This window comes from Phalacrocorax aristotelis, chromosome 1 (assembly GCF_949628215.1).
Source record: "Phalacrocorax aristotelis chromosome 1, bGulAri2.1, whole genome shotgun sequence".
NCBI lineage: Eukaryota > Metazoa > Chordata > Aves > Suliformes > Phalacrocoracidae > Phalacrocorax > Phalacrocorax aristotelis.
The window spans coordinates 102,246,063-102,266,214 of NC_134276.1; the positions used below are offsets into that span (position 1 = coordinate 102,246,063).

At 37.6% G+C, this 20,152-nt stretch overlaps 1 protein-coding gene across 2 annotated transcripts in view; it reads left to right on the forward strand.

Annotated features, from left to right (window-relative positions):
* The window catches only part of RCAN1 (regulator of calcineurin 1), a 41,166-nt gene extending 21,543 nt beyond the window's left edge, over positions 1–19,623 (forward strand). Inside the window, exons 1-4 of one of the 2 annotated variants that reach the window (XM_075100447.1) lie at positions 10,757–10,970; positions 13,049–13,222; positions 14,225–14,384; positions 16,853–19,623. In XM_075100447.1, coding sequence (XP_074956548.1) covers positions 10,803–10,970; positions 13,049–13,222; positions 14,225–14,384; positions 16,853–17,016 — 666 coding nt within the window. In that variant the 5' untranslated portion in view covers positions 10,757–10,802 and the 3' untranslated portion in view covers positions 17,017–19,623. Of the gene's footprint in view, positions 1–10,756; positions 10,971–13,048; positions 13,223–14,224; positions 14,385–16,852 lie in introns of those variants that run through there. The other variant, XM_075100438.1, reaches the window with a different exon arrangement.
* The last annotated feature ends 529 nt before the right edge of the window (positions 19,624–20,152 follow it).

The window sequence follows — 20,152 nt, forward strand, 5'->3', positions numbered from 1 at the left end:
ACTTGCCTTATTAATAAAAGGTTTTCTAAATGAGTCTAGTTGGTTACTCAAATATTCTGTAGCGGAATTTCCAATTACCTCTTTTATGTTACCAGTCAGTGAACAGGAATTTAGTGTTTACTGCTTGGAAATGGAAGTGTAAGTCATGGATTTTTCCAAGGAAGGAATAAGCACACTGTAGGTATTTATTTTTCAGATGGTTGGCTGGAAAACTGTCACACATTGAATCTGTAAATAGCCCTTCTGTGATAGAGCACAGCTCTTCATATTCTGTTTGAACATATATAGGCTCCATAATGCAAGCATGACAACAGTTCATATATTTTAAGCTCCTATTAAAAAAAAAAAGTAAGAGGCTATTCAGTAAAACCAGCTACTTTCCTTCTTGGCAGTGCTTTTGGAATCTGCATTTAAAAAAATCATCAGTGGGTTATTTGAATCTATTTTTTTAATCCCTCAGTGGAGTAATTGTGGAGCGGATAGCTTCTGTGTGTAGAGAAATGGCTGAATTCAGCACTTGGCTTCATAGAAACCTCTCTGACACCCATAGGTGATGCACACTTCTGTGGTCAGAACTCTGGATCCCTTGGCATTATGGCTTTCTGCTGAAAGGACATACAGCTTCAGGGCACAGTCTGTAGTTTTAGACTTCAAATAAATGTTATTGCATTAAGAACTAATTTGAGTAGGATTTCTTCTTTATTCTCCTTTTAAAATAATAGCAGTAGGTGCAGGTAACTTTGTGGAAGTTTTCTTCTTGTCATGTGAAAAGCTGTTGAACTAAGATCAAGAAAATTAGTAAGTTAACTGGCATTCACTGGAGCAAGCCTGGGTTGCAATTCACATGTCTTTAACAGGTGAAATTAAGTGAAGGGAGAAAAAATAAAGTTGGAACTTTCAAGAATTATTGATTAAATGGTAAAAAAAAAAGTCTCAGGTTTTGGAGGGCCTGTGAGGAACGACTGACTGTTCCAAACTATTCTCCAGGTTTTTTTATTCAAATGAAAGTGCTCCAAAGTTGCTGTAATCAGACTGTAGGCAAGCAAGTATGCTACTTCAGCAAATATCATAAAAAAGTAATAATAGTTCTTGAAGATTTTGAATCAGCTGTACTCCATCTGTGGAGGGGAGTAGTCCACGGAACGACACCTGTGTATTATCTTTGGGTGTAAGACTATACCCAAATTCTCAGAAGTCTACCAGAGTAATGTTGAGAAATAGCTTCTGGCAGGAGGGACCACCAAGACCACTGGTTTGAATAAAGGTAGCACCTTGCTGTTATGTTAGGGGAGGAAATAGTGTTTATTGCAGTGATGGCCCAAGCTACCTCTTACTTTCGTTAGCCTTGAAGAGTATGCATCTCTTCTGGAGAAACTCCAGACTGCAGAATTTCAAGACCTTCCGATAGGAATATATGGGTAGAACTGGGGAATTAATACTGCTGTATCCTTCCTTACTGTACTTATACTGTTTTATTTAACTAACCATGGTGAACTGACATTTGGAAGATGCACTGCAGCTCAGAAGCTGTCCTTCTGTTTGAGTACAATCAGAAAGGAATGACTGGGTTTTGGTTTCCACCATCAGATGTCACTTGTGTTGAAATTTTTGCTAACACGTTATAGATGTGTCATATTGCAGTGCCCTCTGTGGAACCATGGATTAGAGGTAATGGTGCAATTGATACCAAAACACAGGTTTGTGGTGTGCTCCTAGCAGCCTCCAAAGTCATCAGTAGAAGTGGCAGCTGCTTCAGAGTTTTCTTGCATTAAAGAACCTTAGAACTCCTTTTTCTAACCAGTTGATCCGAAATACCCATCAAAAATCCTTGGTCATAGGTCTGGAAGCTACTAAAATACTATCTCACTGTTTCAGAACAGATTTGAAAACAAAACCTTGGTTGGTCAAAGAAAAAGTAATTAGGCTTCTTAAATTGGTTTATCTGAAGCTTTAATAAGCAATGGTTCATGCTTTATAATGGTAACTTTTGATTGAGATGTTGAGTAGGGTATAAGGATAAGCTGACACAGATTCATTCCTGCTGCTTTTTCTCCTCTGTACTGACCTTTTACCATTATCTCCTTCATTATCTGAAATGTACAAAGTGAGATAAAAATATCTTGACTTCTTTTGGTATTTTCAGAAAAGTTTCAATAGATATGGAAGCATATTGAACCAAAAATGCCACCTGTCTTTTAATCCTGCTGTGACGATCAGTGTGTGTTTCATAAAGCCGGAGAGCTGGACAAATAACTTTTTCCTTAAGCAATATTTAAAAGACTAGGATGCTGACATCAAGCTTTTACTCTAACATATTATAATATATATATTTTTAGAAGACATAGTCTTTATTTTCATCAGGATCATAATCCTGCCTAATCATCTCAAAATTTAGTGTTTTTTTAAAAAACTCCTGTTTTCTAAGATATTTTGTCTTCCTCACTGTACTTGTATATATCGAAAGAGATCACAGCTTATTGGCTTGGGTTTTTTTTAAATCATAGAACACTGAACCTAGATTTGGTTTGTTAGTGTTTTTCATTTATATTGTGGATGTTGCTTCTAGCTCTAGAGTGGAAGGCAGGAATTTTGAAAGTGTGCTTGCTTCTGGAACATCTAGATGCTGGGAAGCTTTGACCACACTGGCTTCAATTTGATAGGGTTTGACTAAAATACTCTCAGTTGTAGGACTGGATTGTGACACACTGCTGTATCACTTACCGGGGCTTTTTTCCCTCTTCCCCAGAAAGAGATTTGGGGAACTTGGTTCCTGTGTCTTTTACTCTACATCCTTTCTTGTAAGCTGTCACAATGTGGTTGTCTTTATAAAAGAACTTCCATTCCTCATCACTTCTTGTTTCAGCTGCTGAAGATAGTTCTACTTATATCACTGTCAACATTTAAATATATGTAGGTTAACACTAAAGGCCTATCTCTCTGAAACTTTGTCCTTGTTCAGGCTTCAAACACCGTATCTTTTAGGTACCAGTGTACAAGCCCAGCACCAACATTTCCTCAGTGCCCCTTAGCTCACCCTAATGCATGGGTGACGTGCAGAGGCAGCATTGGAGTGTAGTGCTCCAGCTGTGGTAATTGTCAGAATATGTATGACGTGCTTAAAGAATGCATGAATCCAACTGTAAGCATGTGCCCTATCCCCTGGACCTCTCCCTCTGCTGAATCTAACTTATAAATAACTTTACAGCTGTTCCCTCTTTACAAAACAAAGTGTTCTTCATCTTCAGAAGGTGCCCCCTCACTCAAGAAATAATTATCTGAAGGGCCATTTTTGTTTTTTAGGTGATGTGTATAACATGTCCCTTCTTTCTTTCTGAAATTGTTTGTCTTGCAAATCCACTGATCTGTTAATTATTGCGTAGTTCGTCCCCCCCCCCCCCCCCCCCCGGTATTCAAATAAATAACCTTGAAAAGGTCAGACTGCTGATGATTTTTCCTAGGTATAGTGATAGGAAGAATACCTCAATGCTTCCTTTATTTCTTAGTTGCACAGTGCTTATGAGATACTACTTTATATCTTGGGAGTGTGGGAACATTTTTGTTAACAAATAACTTCCTTCAGTTCTGCTGTAAATAGTTTACAGATGCTTTTTCTATAGTATGTAAAATGGCCTATTAACACATTTTTGTTTAAAAGCCCTTGTTCTTTTTTAGTTCGTAATAAATATAGATGATCTTTGGAGAATTTTCCTCTCTTTCCCCTTTTTAAATCTCTGCTCTGAGGAAAGGATTTATATAGATATCTACATTTATAGAAGCCTTTAACAAGTTTAAGTTAAGAGTTGTTTAAGGATTTCCTGCCCTTCCCTTTCCATAGTTAGACTTTTCTAGTGTGGCATGTGCACAGCTTCCGTGATGACTTATAGACTGTACTATTGTCCCTGCCACCTTTTCTTTCCCCTTTCCACCTTAAACAGAAATAGAGTCAACGCTACAACTCTATCTGGCTATGGGAATGATCTTGTTTACCTTTGTCTTAGATTATCATCTCGGTCTTTAGCTTTTTATTTGTGGACTTTTTTCTTGCAGCCCCCCACCCTACCCCCAACATGTAATAGATTGAACTATAATACTGCTGGACAAGTCTTTTTCAGGTATTTTCATACACTTTTATCTTGAAAGTTGTTTTGATTATTTGAAACCACATTCTCTCTGTGGTGGGGGTAGGGGGAATGTTTATGATTGACCTTGCAAGAACTTTATCCTTCCATTTTTCAGTCACCCTACCCAATTACTGCAAAAAAGACTTGGTGTTCCATGGTATGTTCTTTCTACTGTAAATATATTACATGTAGATATTTTTATAATTGAAGTAAATTAGTTAATGAATTTAAACAGAAATAAATACATGAGAAATAAGAAGGGTTTTTTTAAAAACTGGTTTTGATTGGCATTTATCCTATAATTTTACCTATGTAAAGGTATTTGAGGCTTGGTCGTGAGTATCTGTATCATCTTAGTAAAGGTGCAGAATCTTCATAGCTTTTCTGTTTGCTTTTACATGTTTTGCCTAACATCTTAGAAAATGGTCGTTCATTTCTCTGCTCTATTTTCTGTTTGGAAGAGGAAAAGGTTTTCCTGGAACAGCTAGAAGTCTAAAACGTAGTTGACATTGCACCCCAGATACATGGCCTTTAATTTTTACTATCAACTGAGTCTAACCTTGTCTATCTGCAGTAAGTATCTACGCTAACATACAAAGTATGCTAGTGATGGTTGTGCTGAACTAGTGCTCTGATAAATATTGCTGAAAAGTATTCAAGCTTTATTTCTGAAGAGCTGCTTTTTAGATACAAAAATATTGTCCAATAGTTCGGCGTTTTATAGCAATCAAATCCTTTTTTCAAATGGCATTCCTATGTAGTACATGACATAACTTTTATGTAGTACATACATATAGCTTTTTCTTTTGTGTACCTTATTACATGGAATCAGATGCTTAAATTTTGTTAAAATTGCACAAGTTTTTATCTATTTTTATGACTGGAAATTCAGTGACTAAAATACTTGTAAGCATATGAAATAGTGAATGGTCATGTGTTTTCTGTTCCACATCATAAACAAAGTTAATGAGAGGAGCTGATGATGACAGTCTTAACTCCATGCTTTGTGCCCCTTTTTCCATTTTGTCATTGTGTGGGTGTTACCTTGACTTAATACACTGCACGTAGCTCTGTATAATTTGGAAAACCAGTTTGTGTACTTGTACTGCTGGACTCTGATTTCTTTACTGTAAAAAAATTTGCAGATATTGTTTGTACAGTTTATTCCATAATACTAAAGTCTGGGGTTCTTTTTTTGCTTGTTAAAAAGGTGTTTTGTTGAAGATTTTCTCTGCTGATGTACTAACTCAGCATATATACTTATTTTGCTTATAATATCTTTCTGATGATCTGATGAATGTGTAGAATAGAAAATCAACGAGTATGTGACTTTGAAAAACTTACGGTTTTTCATACCACAAAGCAGAAGAAACTGTCCATTAACATTTTCAGTTTTGTAATAATTCTGACTCCCTGTGTTTCTGATCTGGGTTTGCCTGGCATGGGAGGAAATTTTATGGCTAAGGGCTGTGTTTCTGCCTGACTACGTGAGTAGGTGTATAGCTGTTCCAGTGTTCTGCATTAGACGTTAAGGTTGCCGGTCTCCCAGTGCTCAGGCTATTGTAAGGATTTTGAGGAGAAAAGTATACCTCAAGTATGATTGGTCTGCCAGTTAACTTTACTTCCTAACAAATCCTGTCAGACTTGCAAAAAGAAATAACATCCAGGTTTCCTTTCTTTGTTTTGGGGGGAATTTTTTGTTGGGGGGGAAAGGGTTTGGATTCATTTTTGGCTAGTAAAGTGAGACTAAGAACTGTGCAGATGTCCTAAGGCAAGTGACTTAACTCACTGCCCTCCCCCCTCGCTTTCTGGTTGAGCCAGCGGGCATTGATGTGACTTCTCTTGCTTATCAATTAAGTTCCAAAACAAAACAAACCCTGCAACACAAACGTCCACATGAAGCAGCCTGCTTCTTGAATCCTAAAGGCAGGGAAAAGAAGGTTTTCCAATGATGGAGAACGTTACTACCTCCTGACAGCAGCGTTAGTTTGCAGAGCACCCTTAAAGGCAGTAGCAAAAAAATGCACTGTTGAGGATGTGTTCATTAGCCCTTCGTATGTCAAACTTAGTTACTTTTTCAGTCAGTCTGAGTTCTGGGGACTCTTCATTTCTGAATGTGTGTGGAAGCCATGCTCTAGATGAGTATTAACTTTTAGAAAGGAACATTTTTTTAGCTTTTCCCATTCTCTTCTTTAGCATGGCGGTCCTGTGCACACACGTAGCACCCCTGCTTCTGTGCTGACAGAACAGTGCAGGTTAGAAGGTCGCCTGAATTCAGGTGCGTGCTAGTGCACACAGAGCAGAACTTACTGACCCTAGGCATGCATGGATAGCTCTGGAAGCTGTACTTTACTGTCTGTCCCTCCCTTTCTTTTCCCCACCACTAGGAAAATTAAACCAGTAAGTATGATTATTCATCCTACATAACTTCAAGATGCTTATCCCCATCATAAGTAAGGGCTAAGGCAAGATAATTAACATGAAGACAGGAGTAGGAACTATATGTTGATAGCAAAAGATCAGCAAGTATACATAGTAGGAGTACAGGGATTACAAAAAGAGCACCCTCCAAGGGCAATTGTAAAAGTCTGCCAGGAATGAGAGAAAAGAATGGACTATATTGTTCTGATTTATAGCTTGTAGGTGATCTTTTTATTAGCTTACTGAATTACCAAAACATTTATTTTCATGTTAATTTTCTTCCTCATACTGTTAACTTTGCTAACACAGGTATCGGCAATGAACAGTCATTTTCATGACTTGCTTTTTTTCCTACTTCTCTGGTCTCGTTTCCTCCTCCTTCTGTGCCTTACCTATTTTACTGTATGTGGAGATTAAATTATAGAACTACTTGGGGCATTCAATCATTTTGTGTTCCCACTATTACATATGCTCGTTTGACTCCTTATTTTTCCCATCACCGCTGAAAGTAATCAAAAAAGGTCTCTCTCAAATTTCCCTGCCTGGGAAGTACTACTAGGGGAGGATCTGTCAAGGTGCTATTGATGTCAGAGGGTACTTTAGGTCTTCATTGAGCACCTTGTCTGCAATTTTTAGAACTCAACTTTTAAAACTTGAGCCTCAGAATCTGTACCTTTCAAGGCAAAGGTGAAACCTGAGAAAGAGGGCTGTGTTGTCATGTCATGCTATTCTTGCCCATTTGGTTTCCCTGATTCTTGTTGCCCAAAGTACAGCAGCATCCCATTGCACTGATGAAGTTTGTGTTCTTTAGCATCAGACATTTTTCAGTATCTAGATGACAGCATGTATCTTTAAGCAAGAGATCTCCTTGCCCTTGTTCTCTTTCTGTAGGTCACTAGGGAGTCTCAAAGAAAAGACAGAAAGCAGCAAACTCTCTGAAGACAAGGGAGAAGAAAAACTGCACTCTGATAGCATCAGAACATCAAATCCAGAAGTTCTTAGTCTTGCCGTGTTCTTGTTCCAGACAGTTCGTTAGCATGTGGTTAACAAATATTACAGGACCTGAACATCACAGAAGAAACATTGCAACACGGTCAGCATTTTGTAATGGCAGTTTTGTAACTTTGACTCTTGGTTTCTACAATAGATGTCAGGGCTCTCAACATAATGCTGCTGCCTTAAATAACGCATTGTTAAGTGAAGCAGGGGTAGTGAGAATTTTTTTTTCTTTTGAGAAAGTAAGGGCTTCTGTTTGTTCTTTTAAATAATTCAAGGTAGTTTATGTAATCCACTAATTGAGACATCGGAGACTGCATTTTTGTTCTAATCAAGCGTAGCAGTAAGGATATTAGACCACTTCAAACTGATTCCCACTCCCCCAGAATATAGTTCTCAGTTTATTCTGTGTTAGTAGGCAACCATCTTTTTTTGCCTGAGCTGTTTCTTTAAGAATGGTGACACAACCTTACAAAAAAAAAAAATTATGCTAATGATAAAATGGAACAGACTAGGACTGGTTTCTTTTCTTTGTTTTTCTAAATGGGCAAAGTGAAAACCTAGCATGTATCAGTGGAAGACTCAATGTTTATTTTAAATCTGGAGAACACAGTGTGGAAAAAATTGTTTTGTGAGGTGTTAAATGTTCTCAAAAATAGTTGGTTTGTTTACAGCTAACACAGTAGTACAGCAGGCAGTAGTCCTTTTTAGATTACAAAGTTCTATTTGAAAGATGGCTGTAGCAAGACTTGCAAAGTAATTTTCCTTTGGTCCCCGTAATGTGTAGGTTGCCCTGAGGATAGCAATCAGAGGTATTTTTAACATCTTACTCTTCATGAGATCTGGGCATAAAAATATAAGTCTAGAGTTACAAAGGGATGCAGGCGCCTAGGATCTACCTGTCCTACTTTAAGCTGTAAAGTCTAAAATAGGGTTTTTAAAGGCTTTTACAATCAGTGGACTGCTAGGAAGCTTTGACACGCTTAGCTATATAAAGGTCTGCAGCTAGGTTGCCAGGGGCTTCATTCTGTTGAGCAGCTCAAACTGCCTCCTGTGTAGGCCCTATGAGGCTCTACAAAAGAAACATTTTTTTCATTTGTCACCCACAGAGGTGCTGCAGTCACCTCCACAGCCTCAGAGTATGCTAAATGACTCTGACTCAGTAGCAGGTTAAAGGGGGGACCTTCTTTACTTTCTTATCAGTAGCTATAGCATTCACCTAGGATGTGGAAAGCCTGTTTTCCTTTCATGCTCAGGTGATTCACGGCCATATTTTCCAGATGAGCATCCTGACCGCTGGTCTATGGAGTCATGCTTGGTGCTTCCACTTCCGAAGTCTTTAAGACACTTGACGACCTAATTCCAAGGCAAGGGCAGGATTCAAGACATACTCGGCATGACTTTCTGCATGAGCTCAGGTGGTTCACTGCTTGGCATTATGGCTGTTTTATGAATCCTCCTATTAAGTATCTGTGTTTCTGGGTACAGGTCGTGAGCTTGGGAACTCAGACCTGTTCTCAGTATATATGTGCCCAGTCCAGATCTCAGCAGTGTTGAGTGGCTGGATAGCCACTGCATCCCATCTTCCTGGGAGCTCAGGGAGGGGAAAGGAGCTGCTGTTTCTTCCTGTCTTTCTGTCCTTCAGACACTTAGTATGTTAGGTGCTCCTGGAGCGCTGGAGGCTTGTTACCTATTACTTTGTTTCGGACTTGAGTTTAATCTCACTGACAGCATCTACACCAGTTGTTGAGTTGTCCTTCAGAACACCTTCTCTTTTCTGGAGCTGGGCCTATTTTTAAGCGGGGGCTTTCGAAGGAAAGGTGCTAAGAAGTTGGTCTGAGTACTCTTTCACGATAAGGTAACTTTTACGTTAAGGTAACTTTACAATAGCACAGAGGGGATTTTAGCCTGTGGCACAATAAGGATCCTTAACTTTAAACGGGTAAGTAGAGCCCGTGGAAATAGAGAAGGCTATTCATGTGAATAGTTACGCATGATTAAATATTTATGAAACAAGGTTTTAGACTTATGACTGTCTATTGTTTGCAAGTATTTTATGAAACTTGATGCTTCTGTCATAGCCCCATGTTACAGTTAAAAGAACTAAATGCGCTTACAATTTTGACTTCATTATAATTTTTTTATCTGAAGCTGCATAGGAGAGTTCCAAATAGCTTGTAAAAGCTTCAGCTTAAACTTAATGATTTACTTTCAAGAACCATTTAAAAAATCATTAACATTTATTTAAAAAAAAAAAAGAAAAACCCCATGCCAAACACAAAAACACCCCACCCCCAAAACAAACAGAAAACCCCAAAACCTGTGTCCTGTGCTACTTTTTGGGAAGTGTTCTGAAACTGGGGTACAAATAAACTGGAAAATGTCAGAAATGTTGGTTTCATACCTCATCGCTGCTGTGAGTAGTTCAGGTTGTCTCTTAAAACCCTGCCAGAAGATTTCTGCTGAAGCTCCTGTTTAAAAACAAACCAAACAAAAAAAGCAAACCTGCCCCCCCCAAAAAAAAACCACCCCAAAACAAAAACAAACCCAAAACCAAAAAACCCATAAGCAAACAAAAATAAAAAATCAATCCCTAAAAATTAAAAAGAAAACCCCAATCAATCCCCAACCATCCCAAAACAAAAACCACAGTTTATGAGGCTTGGAATGAGTTTTTTAAGAAAGTGAGAATGGTAATTAGTCCATATACTTGCTCTGAAGAAAGCCTCAAAATTAATTCTCACTGTAATGGGGAGAAAAAAGTATTTTCCCAAGTCAATTCCTCCTAATCTCTAAATTTCAGTCTGTATTTTTTTCCACAAAATTACCAAAAGCTATTGGCCTGAGGGATTTGTTTTCTGTTCCAAAGTCTTGAAACTTTTCTCCTGGCTAATTACAGCCTATTACTGTAGACTTTGGTCCTTTAGCAGTAACATTTTCCATCTTAAGATGGGTTGTCCCATTCCAGTGAAGAGCATGTTGTCTGAGTGCTGAATGGAATTACTACCAGTGGAAACTATGCTGCAAGAGGCTTGATAAAGCAGCTGCTGTGCAAACCTCAGCTGTTTTTTCCATCCTCCCGAGCACTGGTAATTAGCATAGGGAAGCTGACTAATGTGCTGACGTCACCTCTTTCCAGTCGTAGCTTACATTTTGTTCCTGACTGCCTCAAAGCATGCAGGACTTTGTTCAGGAATTCGCTGTCACATACAGGATGCTCTGAAACCTTTTTTTTTTGAGGGGCTGGACTTGTTTCCCTTATAAATGTTGCCTGCAGTACCATCGGCTTCCTTAAAAGTCATTGGTTTCTGCAAAAGGGCAAGTAGTGATTTGGCAAAGGACAAAATGCATTTTAGAAATTTTAACTACAGTTTTAGTTCTCTGATTGCCTGTGTGGTAGATAGTGATGTCTTCAATCAAGCAGAAACAAGGGTATGCTTTCTTTTGTGTTTTATTTCTGTGAACTACTAGAATACTGAAGTATGTAGATGCTGTTTCAAATTGTGTAAAATACAGATGCCTTTAGCTTTTTGGTTTGTAAGAAAATTAAAGTTTGGTGTAAGGGTCTTGGGTCTCGCAGGTCTGCACGAGTATCCTCTTATATGAATGGCTGTAACTCTGGAAATTACTAGATCTTAAGCTATGTGATTTGAAAATGAACAGATGTTTACCTCTGGACTTCCTTGACTGTCTGTGGCGTATTCTTCACTTGCATATGCGTTTTCAGCAAATGTTTAGATTAGAATTTTGGTAGTAAGGTTCATGTAACTTACAGTACGCTTCATACTTCTCATGGGTTTTTTTTGCCTGGTGCTGTTCTTAAGAGCATAATGTTGAAACTAAAGTCATCTTGGATTTTTATCTAACTCATTAGAATTAATATAATCTAAGTAATCTAGTCCTGATATAGTGAACTGTTGACTGGTAAGATACCTTAAGGACAAAAATAACATTTTGTTTAGTGTCATATTGCTAGCACGACACTTAAGACCTCTATAATCTCACACATTTTAAACTATATATATTGCAAAATCTTGCAGTTGCTCTGAGTCTAAGTGTTGAATGTGAACATTGAAATCCAATTTAGCATGGGTTTGACTGACTTTGCGTGGTTTTATGCAGCCCTTTCTGGAGTACAGGAGGCTGAGAGGCTTTGCGTGCAGAGGGTCCTGGTCTTGTTTCAGAACTCATTTTGAAGGAGCTTAAAGGTGCTCAGCAAGAAGCAGGACAGCTCTGATACTTTAAAATATCTTTGAAATATAGTGGTTCTGAACACAGCTGTGGCAAGTTTGTGAAGCAGAGCTTTTCAGGAAGGAAAATGAAATTTTGAAGTAATCGCTGCCTTCTTATGTAATCTTTGGTGCTTTTTTCCTACTAATTCAAAACATAACAGTAAAAAAAAAAGAGGCAATGTGATTTTACGTAGTTGTTTATTTTGGCTTTGTATTGAACTTCCAGTTAAGTTTTTATGACAAGAAAATACCTGAAATCTGAGTGCTTTATCTGTTGCCACCACTGAAATAAGGCTTGTGACTGGTTACTGTGTTCTCAGTGTGAGCCTGAAACTCTTTGCAAGAGCATGGCAGCTTCAGAATCTCCTGCTTCATTCTACTCCTTTGGTCTGGCATCCTGAAGTAAAAGTGGAAGCACTCTTCATCTAAATAATAAGAAAAAATAGCCAAATTGAGTTTGCATAGGTGCCCTAGGAGCACAAACCCAAAGTGCAGAATGGAGATAGCCAGCTGTTGGTAAGGGCACTTCAGTCTTTTCATGCAGATAGGACAGCAAAGTAACTCAGCTGCAGATCTATGAAGGTATGAGGTTTTGGTTCGGTTCCTACTCTTATCACACAGTCAAAATAAAGTCAGTCAAAGGCCCTTGAGGAGCTGTATGGTTAGTACTGAGACTTTTTAGGAAAGCTGATGGGAGCCTTTTTAGAATTCCTTACTAGAAGTAGAAGAGGCTATTAAACTAGAGTTCAGTAAGAATGTGTTAATTTTCCTAAACAAAAGTAGTAGCTATTAAAACAGGAGATGTTCATGAACTTTATTATGCATGCTGAGTCACTGAAGAAAATTACATTTAGCTTGCAAATATGCTTTTTTAATTTTTCTCTAACTGTTGTGTTGATTTAATTGAAATTTGCACACTTAAACAAAGGCATGCTCGGCAGACTTTTTTCAAGGCTAATTTTATAAGAAGGATTTCTTTTCAATATCTTACCAATACTACTGTGTTTCTATTATGTCACTAAATCAGAGTATCATGTCCAAGACTTACTAATAATGATTTATTTTTTAATAAGGAAGAAAAAATCTGCTATAGAGAAAATAAGTGATAGGGATTATTAAAGAGAGAAGAAGAAAACTAAAGCTAAGCTGCTATAAATGTATCGAATATTCAAGAGTGGTAGTATGCCCCTACTAGTAACTGCGATTTATTTCTGTGTTTCTTTAGAGAAGATGTAGAGTGTTGCATATTTACTTTCTTCTCTGGTTCTTTCTTTTCAGGCCAAATTTGAATCACTGTTTAGAACATATGACAGAGATATCACCTTTCAGTATTTTAAGAGCTTCAAAAGAGTACGAATAAATTTCAGTAACCCTTTGTCTGCGGCAGATGCTAGAATTCAGTTGCACAAGACAGAGTTCCTTGGAAAGGAAATAAAACTGTATTTTGCTCAGGTAAGTCTTTCTGTGATTATCCTTACGAGGTACTAAAGCATAACTTACTGGTGATAAGCTTTCACAGGTCTTCATTAGCATGATTGAACGCTGTTAATTTTTGCAGTTCAATTAGAGAATCACAGGTTGTTCCAAAGCTACAAGTATTTGGAGGCTGTTGCATATCTTGCGTTTATGCCTCCCTCTGTATTATTTTGATAATCTTGGGGAAAGGGAGTAGAAGATAGTAATCAGCATAGTCAAAGATAGAGTTTAATGGGGTGGGGGAAGCCAAGTGTGGTCTGCCAACACTACACATGCACACACATGTATGCTCAAGTAGCATCTGAGGGAATCCAAAACATAGGGCTGCATGTTCAGGACTCTACCTGGTGATCCTGCTCTCACTCCTGCAAATTGTTTAGTTAGCACACGTTTGTACTTGGAGATCACCATCAGTGCAGCTCTACAGCTGGCTAGAATTGTCTGCTAAAGATGTGAAACTCTCAGGTTCTGGTAATCTGGGTGCTTTTGGTAGCTGCTGTGTATTTTCCTCCGTAAATTTAATGGGAAAATTAATCTATGTGTGTCTGTTTCAGATGTCCCTAGGGACAGTCCTGAAGGAGCCAGTTTATTTATATACCTTCTAGAATTCTCACCACTCTCACTTGTGGTAATGAGTTTCAACACCATTTGTCATTAGGCCTTAAAGCCCATATCCAGCTTCTTCCTACTTCAGTATTTTAAGGACAGATATTTTCTGGTGAAATTTTTGTAAAACTCCATAATGAGAAGTTGCAGATGTGCATACTTCATTGCATGTTTCATCAGAGTTAATGAATGTGGTGGCTTGTCTGTATTCTGTATACTGGGTCTTCATATAGATCTCTTCAATAATATAGTTACATGCTGCCACCTTGAGTGCCTGTTACAGCATAACATCTATCCAAACCTTAAAATTCCTCATGAATGATGGGTTCATTGATAATAGTGAAACAGCTTTGACTTCTATCCTTTTTTCAGACTTTGCACATTGGAAGCTCACATTTGGCACCACCAAATCCGGACAAACAGTTTTTGATTTCACCTCCTGCCTCTCCACCTGTTGACTGGAAGCAAGTAGAAGATGCTACTCCAGTCATTAACTATGACCTTTTATATGCTATCTCCAAGTTAGGACCAGGTAAGGAGGAGTAGAAATGCTAGACTTTTGATAGAGTAAAACACCTTTTCAGCTTTCTGAATTTCTAGAACTTTTAAAATTAATTACTATCTACCAATTAATAATATCAGAAGAAATATTAGTAAACGGAAGTTTCTTACACACATAATAATTCCACAGAATCACTTGGAGGGCCCAGACCTCCACAATGTGATCTGTTTTGTGATTTGTAGAGAGCATGAATGTTGCTTCAGTAATATTAGCTTGTTCATCAGAGTTTTCAAGCAGCAGCTTCCTAAAAATGAGGTGGCAACTGTGTAGTTACATACCTTTTGAAGGGATGGGTAAGTCCTGTTTCAGACTAAGTCAATGAACCAGTTAACAGCTGCGTAGCTCTGTCCTAGACTTACCTCTGCCCCTGGGATAGTTTCCCTCCTACATATATTACTGTCAGTATCAGCCTAATTTTCTTTTGGAGTTAAGAGGGAGAAGCTTCTGCCACTCCTTGCTGTTTCTAATTTCTTTTTTTTGGAAGCTTCAAGATAGCTTCACCCTAGAAAGGAAAAAAGTTTATATCAGGTTCCCTTTTTTCCCCCACTGTCCAAACTAAAGGAGATATTAAGAATGTATGCTTGCCCCTTATTCCTAGTGCTTTCCCATAAGTTGCTTGTCACTTCAGCTAACCATGCTGTGTAGACTGTTTGTAGGTCTGTTTATTAAAAATAGATAGCACCACAGATAAGACAAAGTTCTACCTGTTATTTGTGTGTTAAACCAAATAACTACTTCCGGAAATAGAGTTCAGTTTAGTGGAACTTTACATCTTACTTTGAACATGGTTCTGCTTTTCAGTGACTAATGATCACATCCCTGTATGTCATTTTATACCTCAGTTAAGAGAACCTTCTTAATGAGAATAGGTGCAAATTGTTTCCCAAAATCCACAACTCTGATTTAACTTGTTTGCAACTGTACTGTTAATTTTATGGGAGGAAAACACTGGCCACACTATAGTTTTTATTCTCTTTGATACTGCTACTAAGTGTGAATCATTTTACTGTAGTATTTTTATATACCTGTTTACCTACCAGCTTAGGCAACACATTTTATTATGTCAGTAGTAAGGGGTGGAGAAGAAGGTGGGGCAGAACTTTTAGGTCTTCATGCCTCAGATTCATATGTAGTAGTTGATGGTTGACGGCATGTTGGTGATATCCAAAGATTCCAGTGAAAAATAACGTGCATCTCTCAAACCACTGGGGAATTCTTCTTACCGATGAAAATTCAGCCCTTTGCAGTTTGTGGAAAGACAAAAATCTATGCTTATGCTGGCATAAAAACTGGGGTAGATTATTGCCAGTTTTTAATAAATACCATTGTTTCAATGGTGTGTGAATTATAATGGCAAGAATAACTTATAGGGAAGATATTACAGTTAGAAGTAGAGGTATAAAATGCTGCCACAAATCATTTGTTCAGAAAATGTAAATTAAGCAGATGAGCCTGCATGTAGGTCTTTAAAACCATCCATCAAGAACACTGCTGATGTAATAAATGTTTTTATGAAATTTTTTCCTGAAATCAGTTTTTGAAACAGAAGTTCTGTAAGATTATGCTGGTCGGCATAAAAATTGTTTCTGATGAAACAGGTGGAATGAATAAATAAAGTGATCTTATAAAAGTTCAGAGCTTCCTCCATGGGTGCTGCTTTCTGTACTACAAGCACTCCTTTTAAGTTTTATCAATGCCAAAAAGAAACCTGTTAGGTCTTAAAATAAATACTTAAGGGCTTACTAAGCAGTAAAAGTTGGTCCTTTTCCACCTGAAAGTTCTGTTACTGAGATGCCCTGCAGTATGCTCATTGGCAGATCTGTGATCTGCCAAAGACTTTTCACATATATTGTGAGTGTTGAGCCCTAAAAAGCCCTGCCTCTTGACTGTGGTGTTCATTGGAACGTGGAGTTGATGACTTGGTACCAAGGAGCAAGCACAATGGCCTGTGTGTCTCTGAAGAACTGGAGGCAAGAGCCTTTTCCTCTGTGGAACTGCTCATTAGTGGTCAATAAAATCTGTATCATGGCACTTCTACACACTGGCTGTATTATCTGAGTGTTTCACATTAAATATACATGAAGCCTGCTGTCTAGCTCTGCTGCTCCACAGAATAGCAGAACAGTGTAAGAGCACCTCTGTGTGAGGTGGGAAGAACTGCATCCAGCTTTCCTAACACAAAGCTTTTGGGGAAAAGGAAGATCTTGTGGTTTTGCCATCCTTCAGGAAAACAAAGTCATGGTGGTACCGTGGATAGATAATCTTGTATGCTATAAAACGACAAAAACCCACCAAGAAGACTTGTGACTGCTCATGCTTCTGTCATCTGTGTAATACTTACACACTTTTCTGTATTCCTTTTCTTTTAGTAATTTCTTTCATGCTTTTCTACAGAATGGATCCTTTTTAACCAGTTTTGCTAATATTTTAACTTTCAGGAGAAAAATATGAGCTACATGCTGCAACTGACACTACTCCTAGTGTTGTCGTCCACGTATGTGAGAGTGACCAGGAAAATGATGTGGAAGAAGAAACGAAGAAACCCAAACCAAAAATTATTCAGACAAGGAGGCCAGATTATACTCCTACCCATTTAAGTTGAACTGCTGTTTTTCCAAGGGTTACAAGTAGACATATGCAAGGGAAACATTTACTGTGGAAACAGGAGCTCACAGGTTTGATGGCAACAGCAGCAGTTATAGTAAGAGAAATTCCAGTATAAGTTTGCTCAGAAAAAATATAGGAAGTTTCATCCTTATTTTTGATGCTGTGGGTTGATGGATGTCACAAGTGTATTCCCAGATCACTGGGAACAAAAGATAGGCAGAAGAAGATGTTTTGAGACATCACAGGACAAACTGGCTTTATTTTTTGGGCGGGGGGGTACTCTAGGCTGTTCCATTATAAAGCAACTGGGGGAAGTTTTCTTGGTTCTGACTCATAAATCCTCAGACTAATATGCTAGTCATTGTGTGGAGTACATAGCGATAACAGAGGTGGTTTTAAAAATTAAAGTATGGGAATTGTAAACCTTTTTCTTATAATAGATTTTGTGCATGTGTATTCTTGGTCTTCTAAAGTAATTGCGTTATTTTCTATAGTTTCTCACATGTTTCTGGAAATCTGGGAAATTGTTTAAAGTATTTATTATCTTAGCATCCTGGACTTACTACTAGATGTGTATATACATATATATTTATATTTGTTTTTATTGGCACTCATTTTCCAGCAGGCGTACAGTTTCTTCAGCACCGTATTTTGGTGCTATGTAACTTGTGCTTTTAAAATTTTAACCTTTTAAATGCCTATATAAGGTTTTATCTGGCAAAGTAATGGAAAAACGTGCAATAGGAAAGTTGTTTAAGTAAGATGATTTTAAATTATTTAAGTTTAAATAATTTATATCTTCAATAACATTTGTTTGGTAGCTTTGACTTTCTCACTTGGAAAAAAAAGTACTCTTAAGTATATAAATAAAGCTAGTGTTGCATATTCACAGCAATGTAATTTTTCAGTGAAAAAGTGGTAATGGAGAGATGTGAACTCTACTCAGTATGTGAATCTGCATTGTTGTGAGCAAAGGTTTAACAGTGATTGAAAAATAGCACAGACTGTGTAGAGCAGCAAAGGGAGATGGAGTGCCTTTTCCTCATTCATTCCTGATGTGAACTGTTCTACAAGCTGCACACTTGTATCTTTTTCTACTGGCTTTGTATGTCCATAAATATAAACTTTCTTAGCTTTGCTTCCAAAATAAACTGGTATTTAGAAATGCTTAAAGCCAAGTAATGATGCGTACTTAAGTAATGGGTGTATGTGGGAGAAGCTTTAGGGTTTTTTAACATGTTAATGTTTAAAGACAGTAGCTCATGACATACAAGTTTAGAGGAAGAAAGATGGCAGAAGTGTATTTTATTACTTCTTTTTTAACGGAGATCCTCACTTTGAAATAGGTTTCAGTATTTTTGTAAGAGATAGTAACTGATATTTGGGGGGAAATACCACAGTTTTAGAAAGGGGGTGTTTGAAGCTTCTCAACATGTTTCTAGAAATCAAAGCATAGTTCTCTGGTTTGCTTTTGCCACAGTTGTTCTGAGAATGAGTTTTGTAGCTGGAGTTAATATAAAGAAATCCATTCTGTGCCATTTGAAGTAAACATTGACTTAAATGCCCAGGCTCACACCTTGTTTTTGAAATACTTTTTAAAAAATATATAATTTAAGATGTATAGTGAAGCCATTCCAAGCTGTGGCACGGTGTAAATGTGGTGTTATTGAAGACCTGTCATTATGCTAAGCAAAATAAAAATCGATGTCCTGTGACTACAGAGAGCAGGATTATATTGAACTTTAGTAATGCTCGCAGTTCTGATCTTGTTTTGATTGGCATGCCCTGTAAACTGAAACAAACACTGGTACTTGGTGTCTGTCTTGGACCTAACTCAAGTGGCACTTCCTCCAGTTTAAGTGGGTTAAGAAGAGCTAATGCCATGTATTGCTGGAGCACTGTTTTATGGACATGGGGGTGGATAAGGTTGTTCTGTATTATGAAGGTGTAACAATCAGCTGGATACATGTACTGCTTATTAACACACAAAATAAAATGGAGAAAAACTTTATAAGTTTGCTACCACTGCCTTTAAGCCTTTCCAAGATTTTTTCCATGTTTCTCAAAGTACTGCTGGACTCAGTGTTTCACTTCATTCAGTTGAAAATTGTTGGAGTAATTCTTGCTTTGTCCTTCTTCCGTCTTTCCATGATTACCAATCAAAGCATTAGTTCTGCATTAGTAACGCAGGTAGTTGCTGTTCTGTCTCCTAGCAATCCTAAGAAAGCAGCTCTACCTTTCAGTTAAAAAGAACAGAATGTTAAATACCAATATCGTGGTTTTCACCATTGTAGTGCACTGACATCTGCCTAATAAGGTGGGCACTAGAAACCATGGAAGTCTTGGGATGGTTACAGTGTGTTTCCCCTTCTGATGGTAATTGTAAACAAAGGATGTAAGACAGTAACTTGCCCGTGTTTCTGGTTGTATATCCTGGCTTGTGCCACCTTCTGTTATCATTACTACAGTGTGCTGCTTGCTTTTCCTCTTTGGCTTTTGTTCTGGTTTTTTTTTTTAAATGTTCAAATGAATGCTTAGTTGGTATTTTATACGGTTGTATAGTATGGGGCATATTTAAATTAAAATATTTTGTTCTTGTAAATGTCTTGGTATTTATGCATAAAACTAATTGAAGATTATGTCCCAAAATCTGAACTTTAAGCTTCCAAACACTTCTGGTTTGAAAAAAGTAAGGATATGTTCCCAGGTCACATCCTTATGAACCAAATGAATTTCTTTAGCGAAAAGCTTTCCAGCCTTCTGCTTAAGGGACTTGCATGATCTCAATCAAAGTATGAGAATCTATTAATGAATAAATTATGGTCCGGAATATTGCAGTTAAAAAACGATTCTTCTGTGCCTGAGGTTGATGTGCTTCCTATTAAAGGTAACAACTTTTTACTATTCTATAATAATCCCTGTGCATTCATAATATCTTTACCAGTTCTCTTCAACATGAATAATTCTATTTTTAAAGTTCTTGGATTATGAAAATAGATCAGTAGTTAAATGTTTACTTAGTAACAGTAAGTCTTTGTGTTGCAAAACATGTTACATGAAAATGCATTGAAGGTTTTGCTCTCCATATGGATAGAAATTCTTTCACAGCAGAAAGGAGTTATTGATATTAA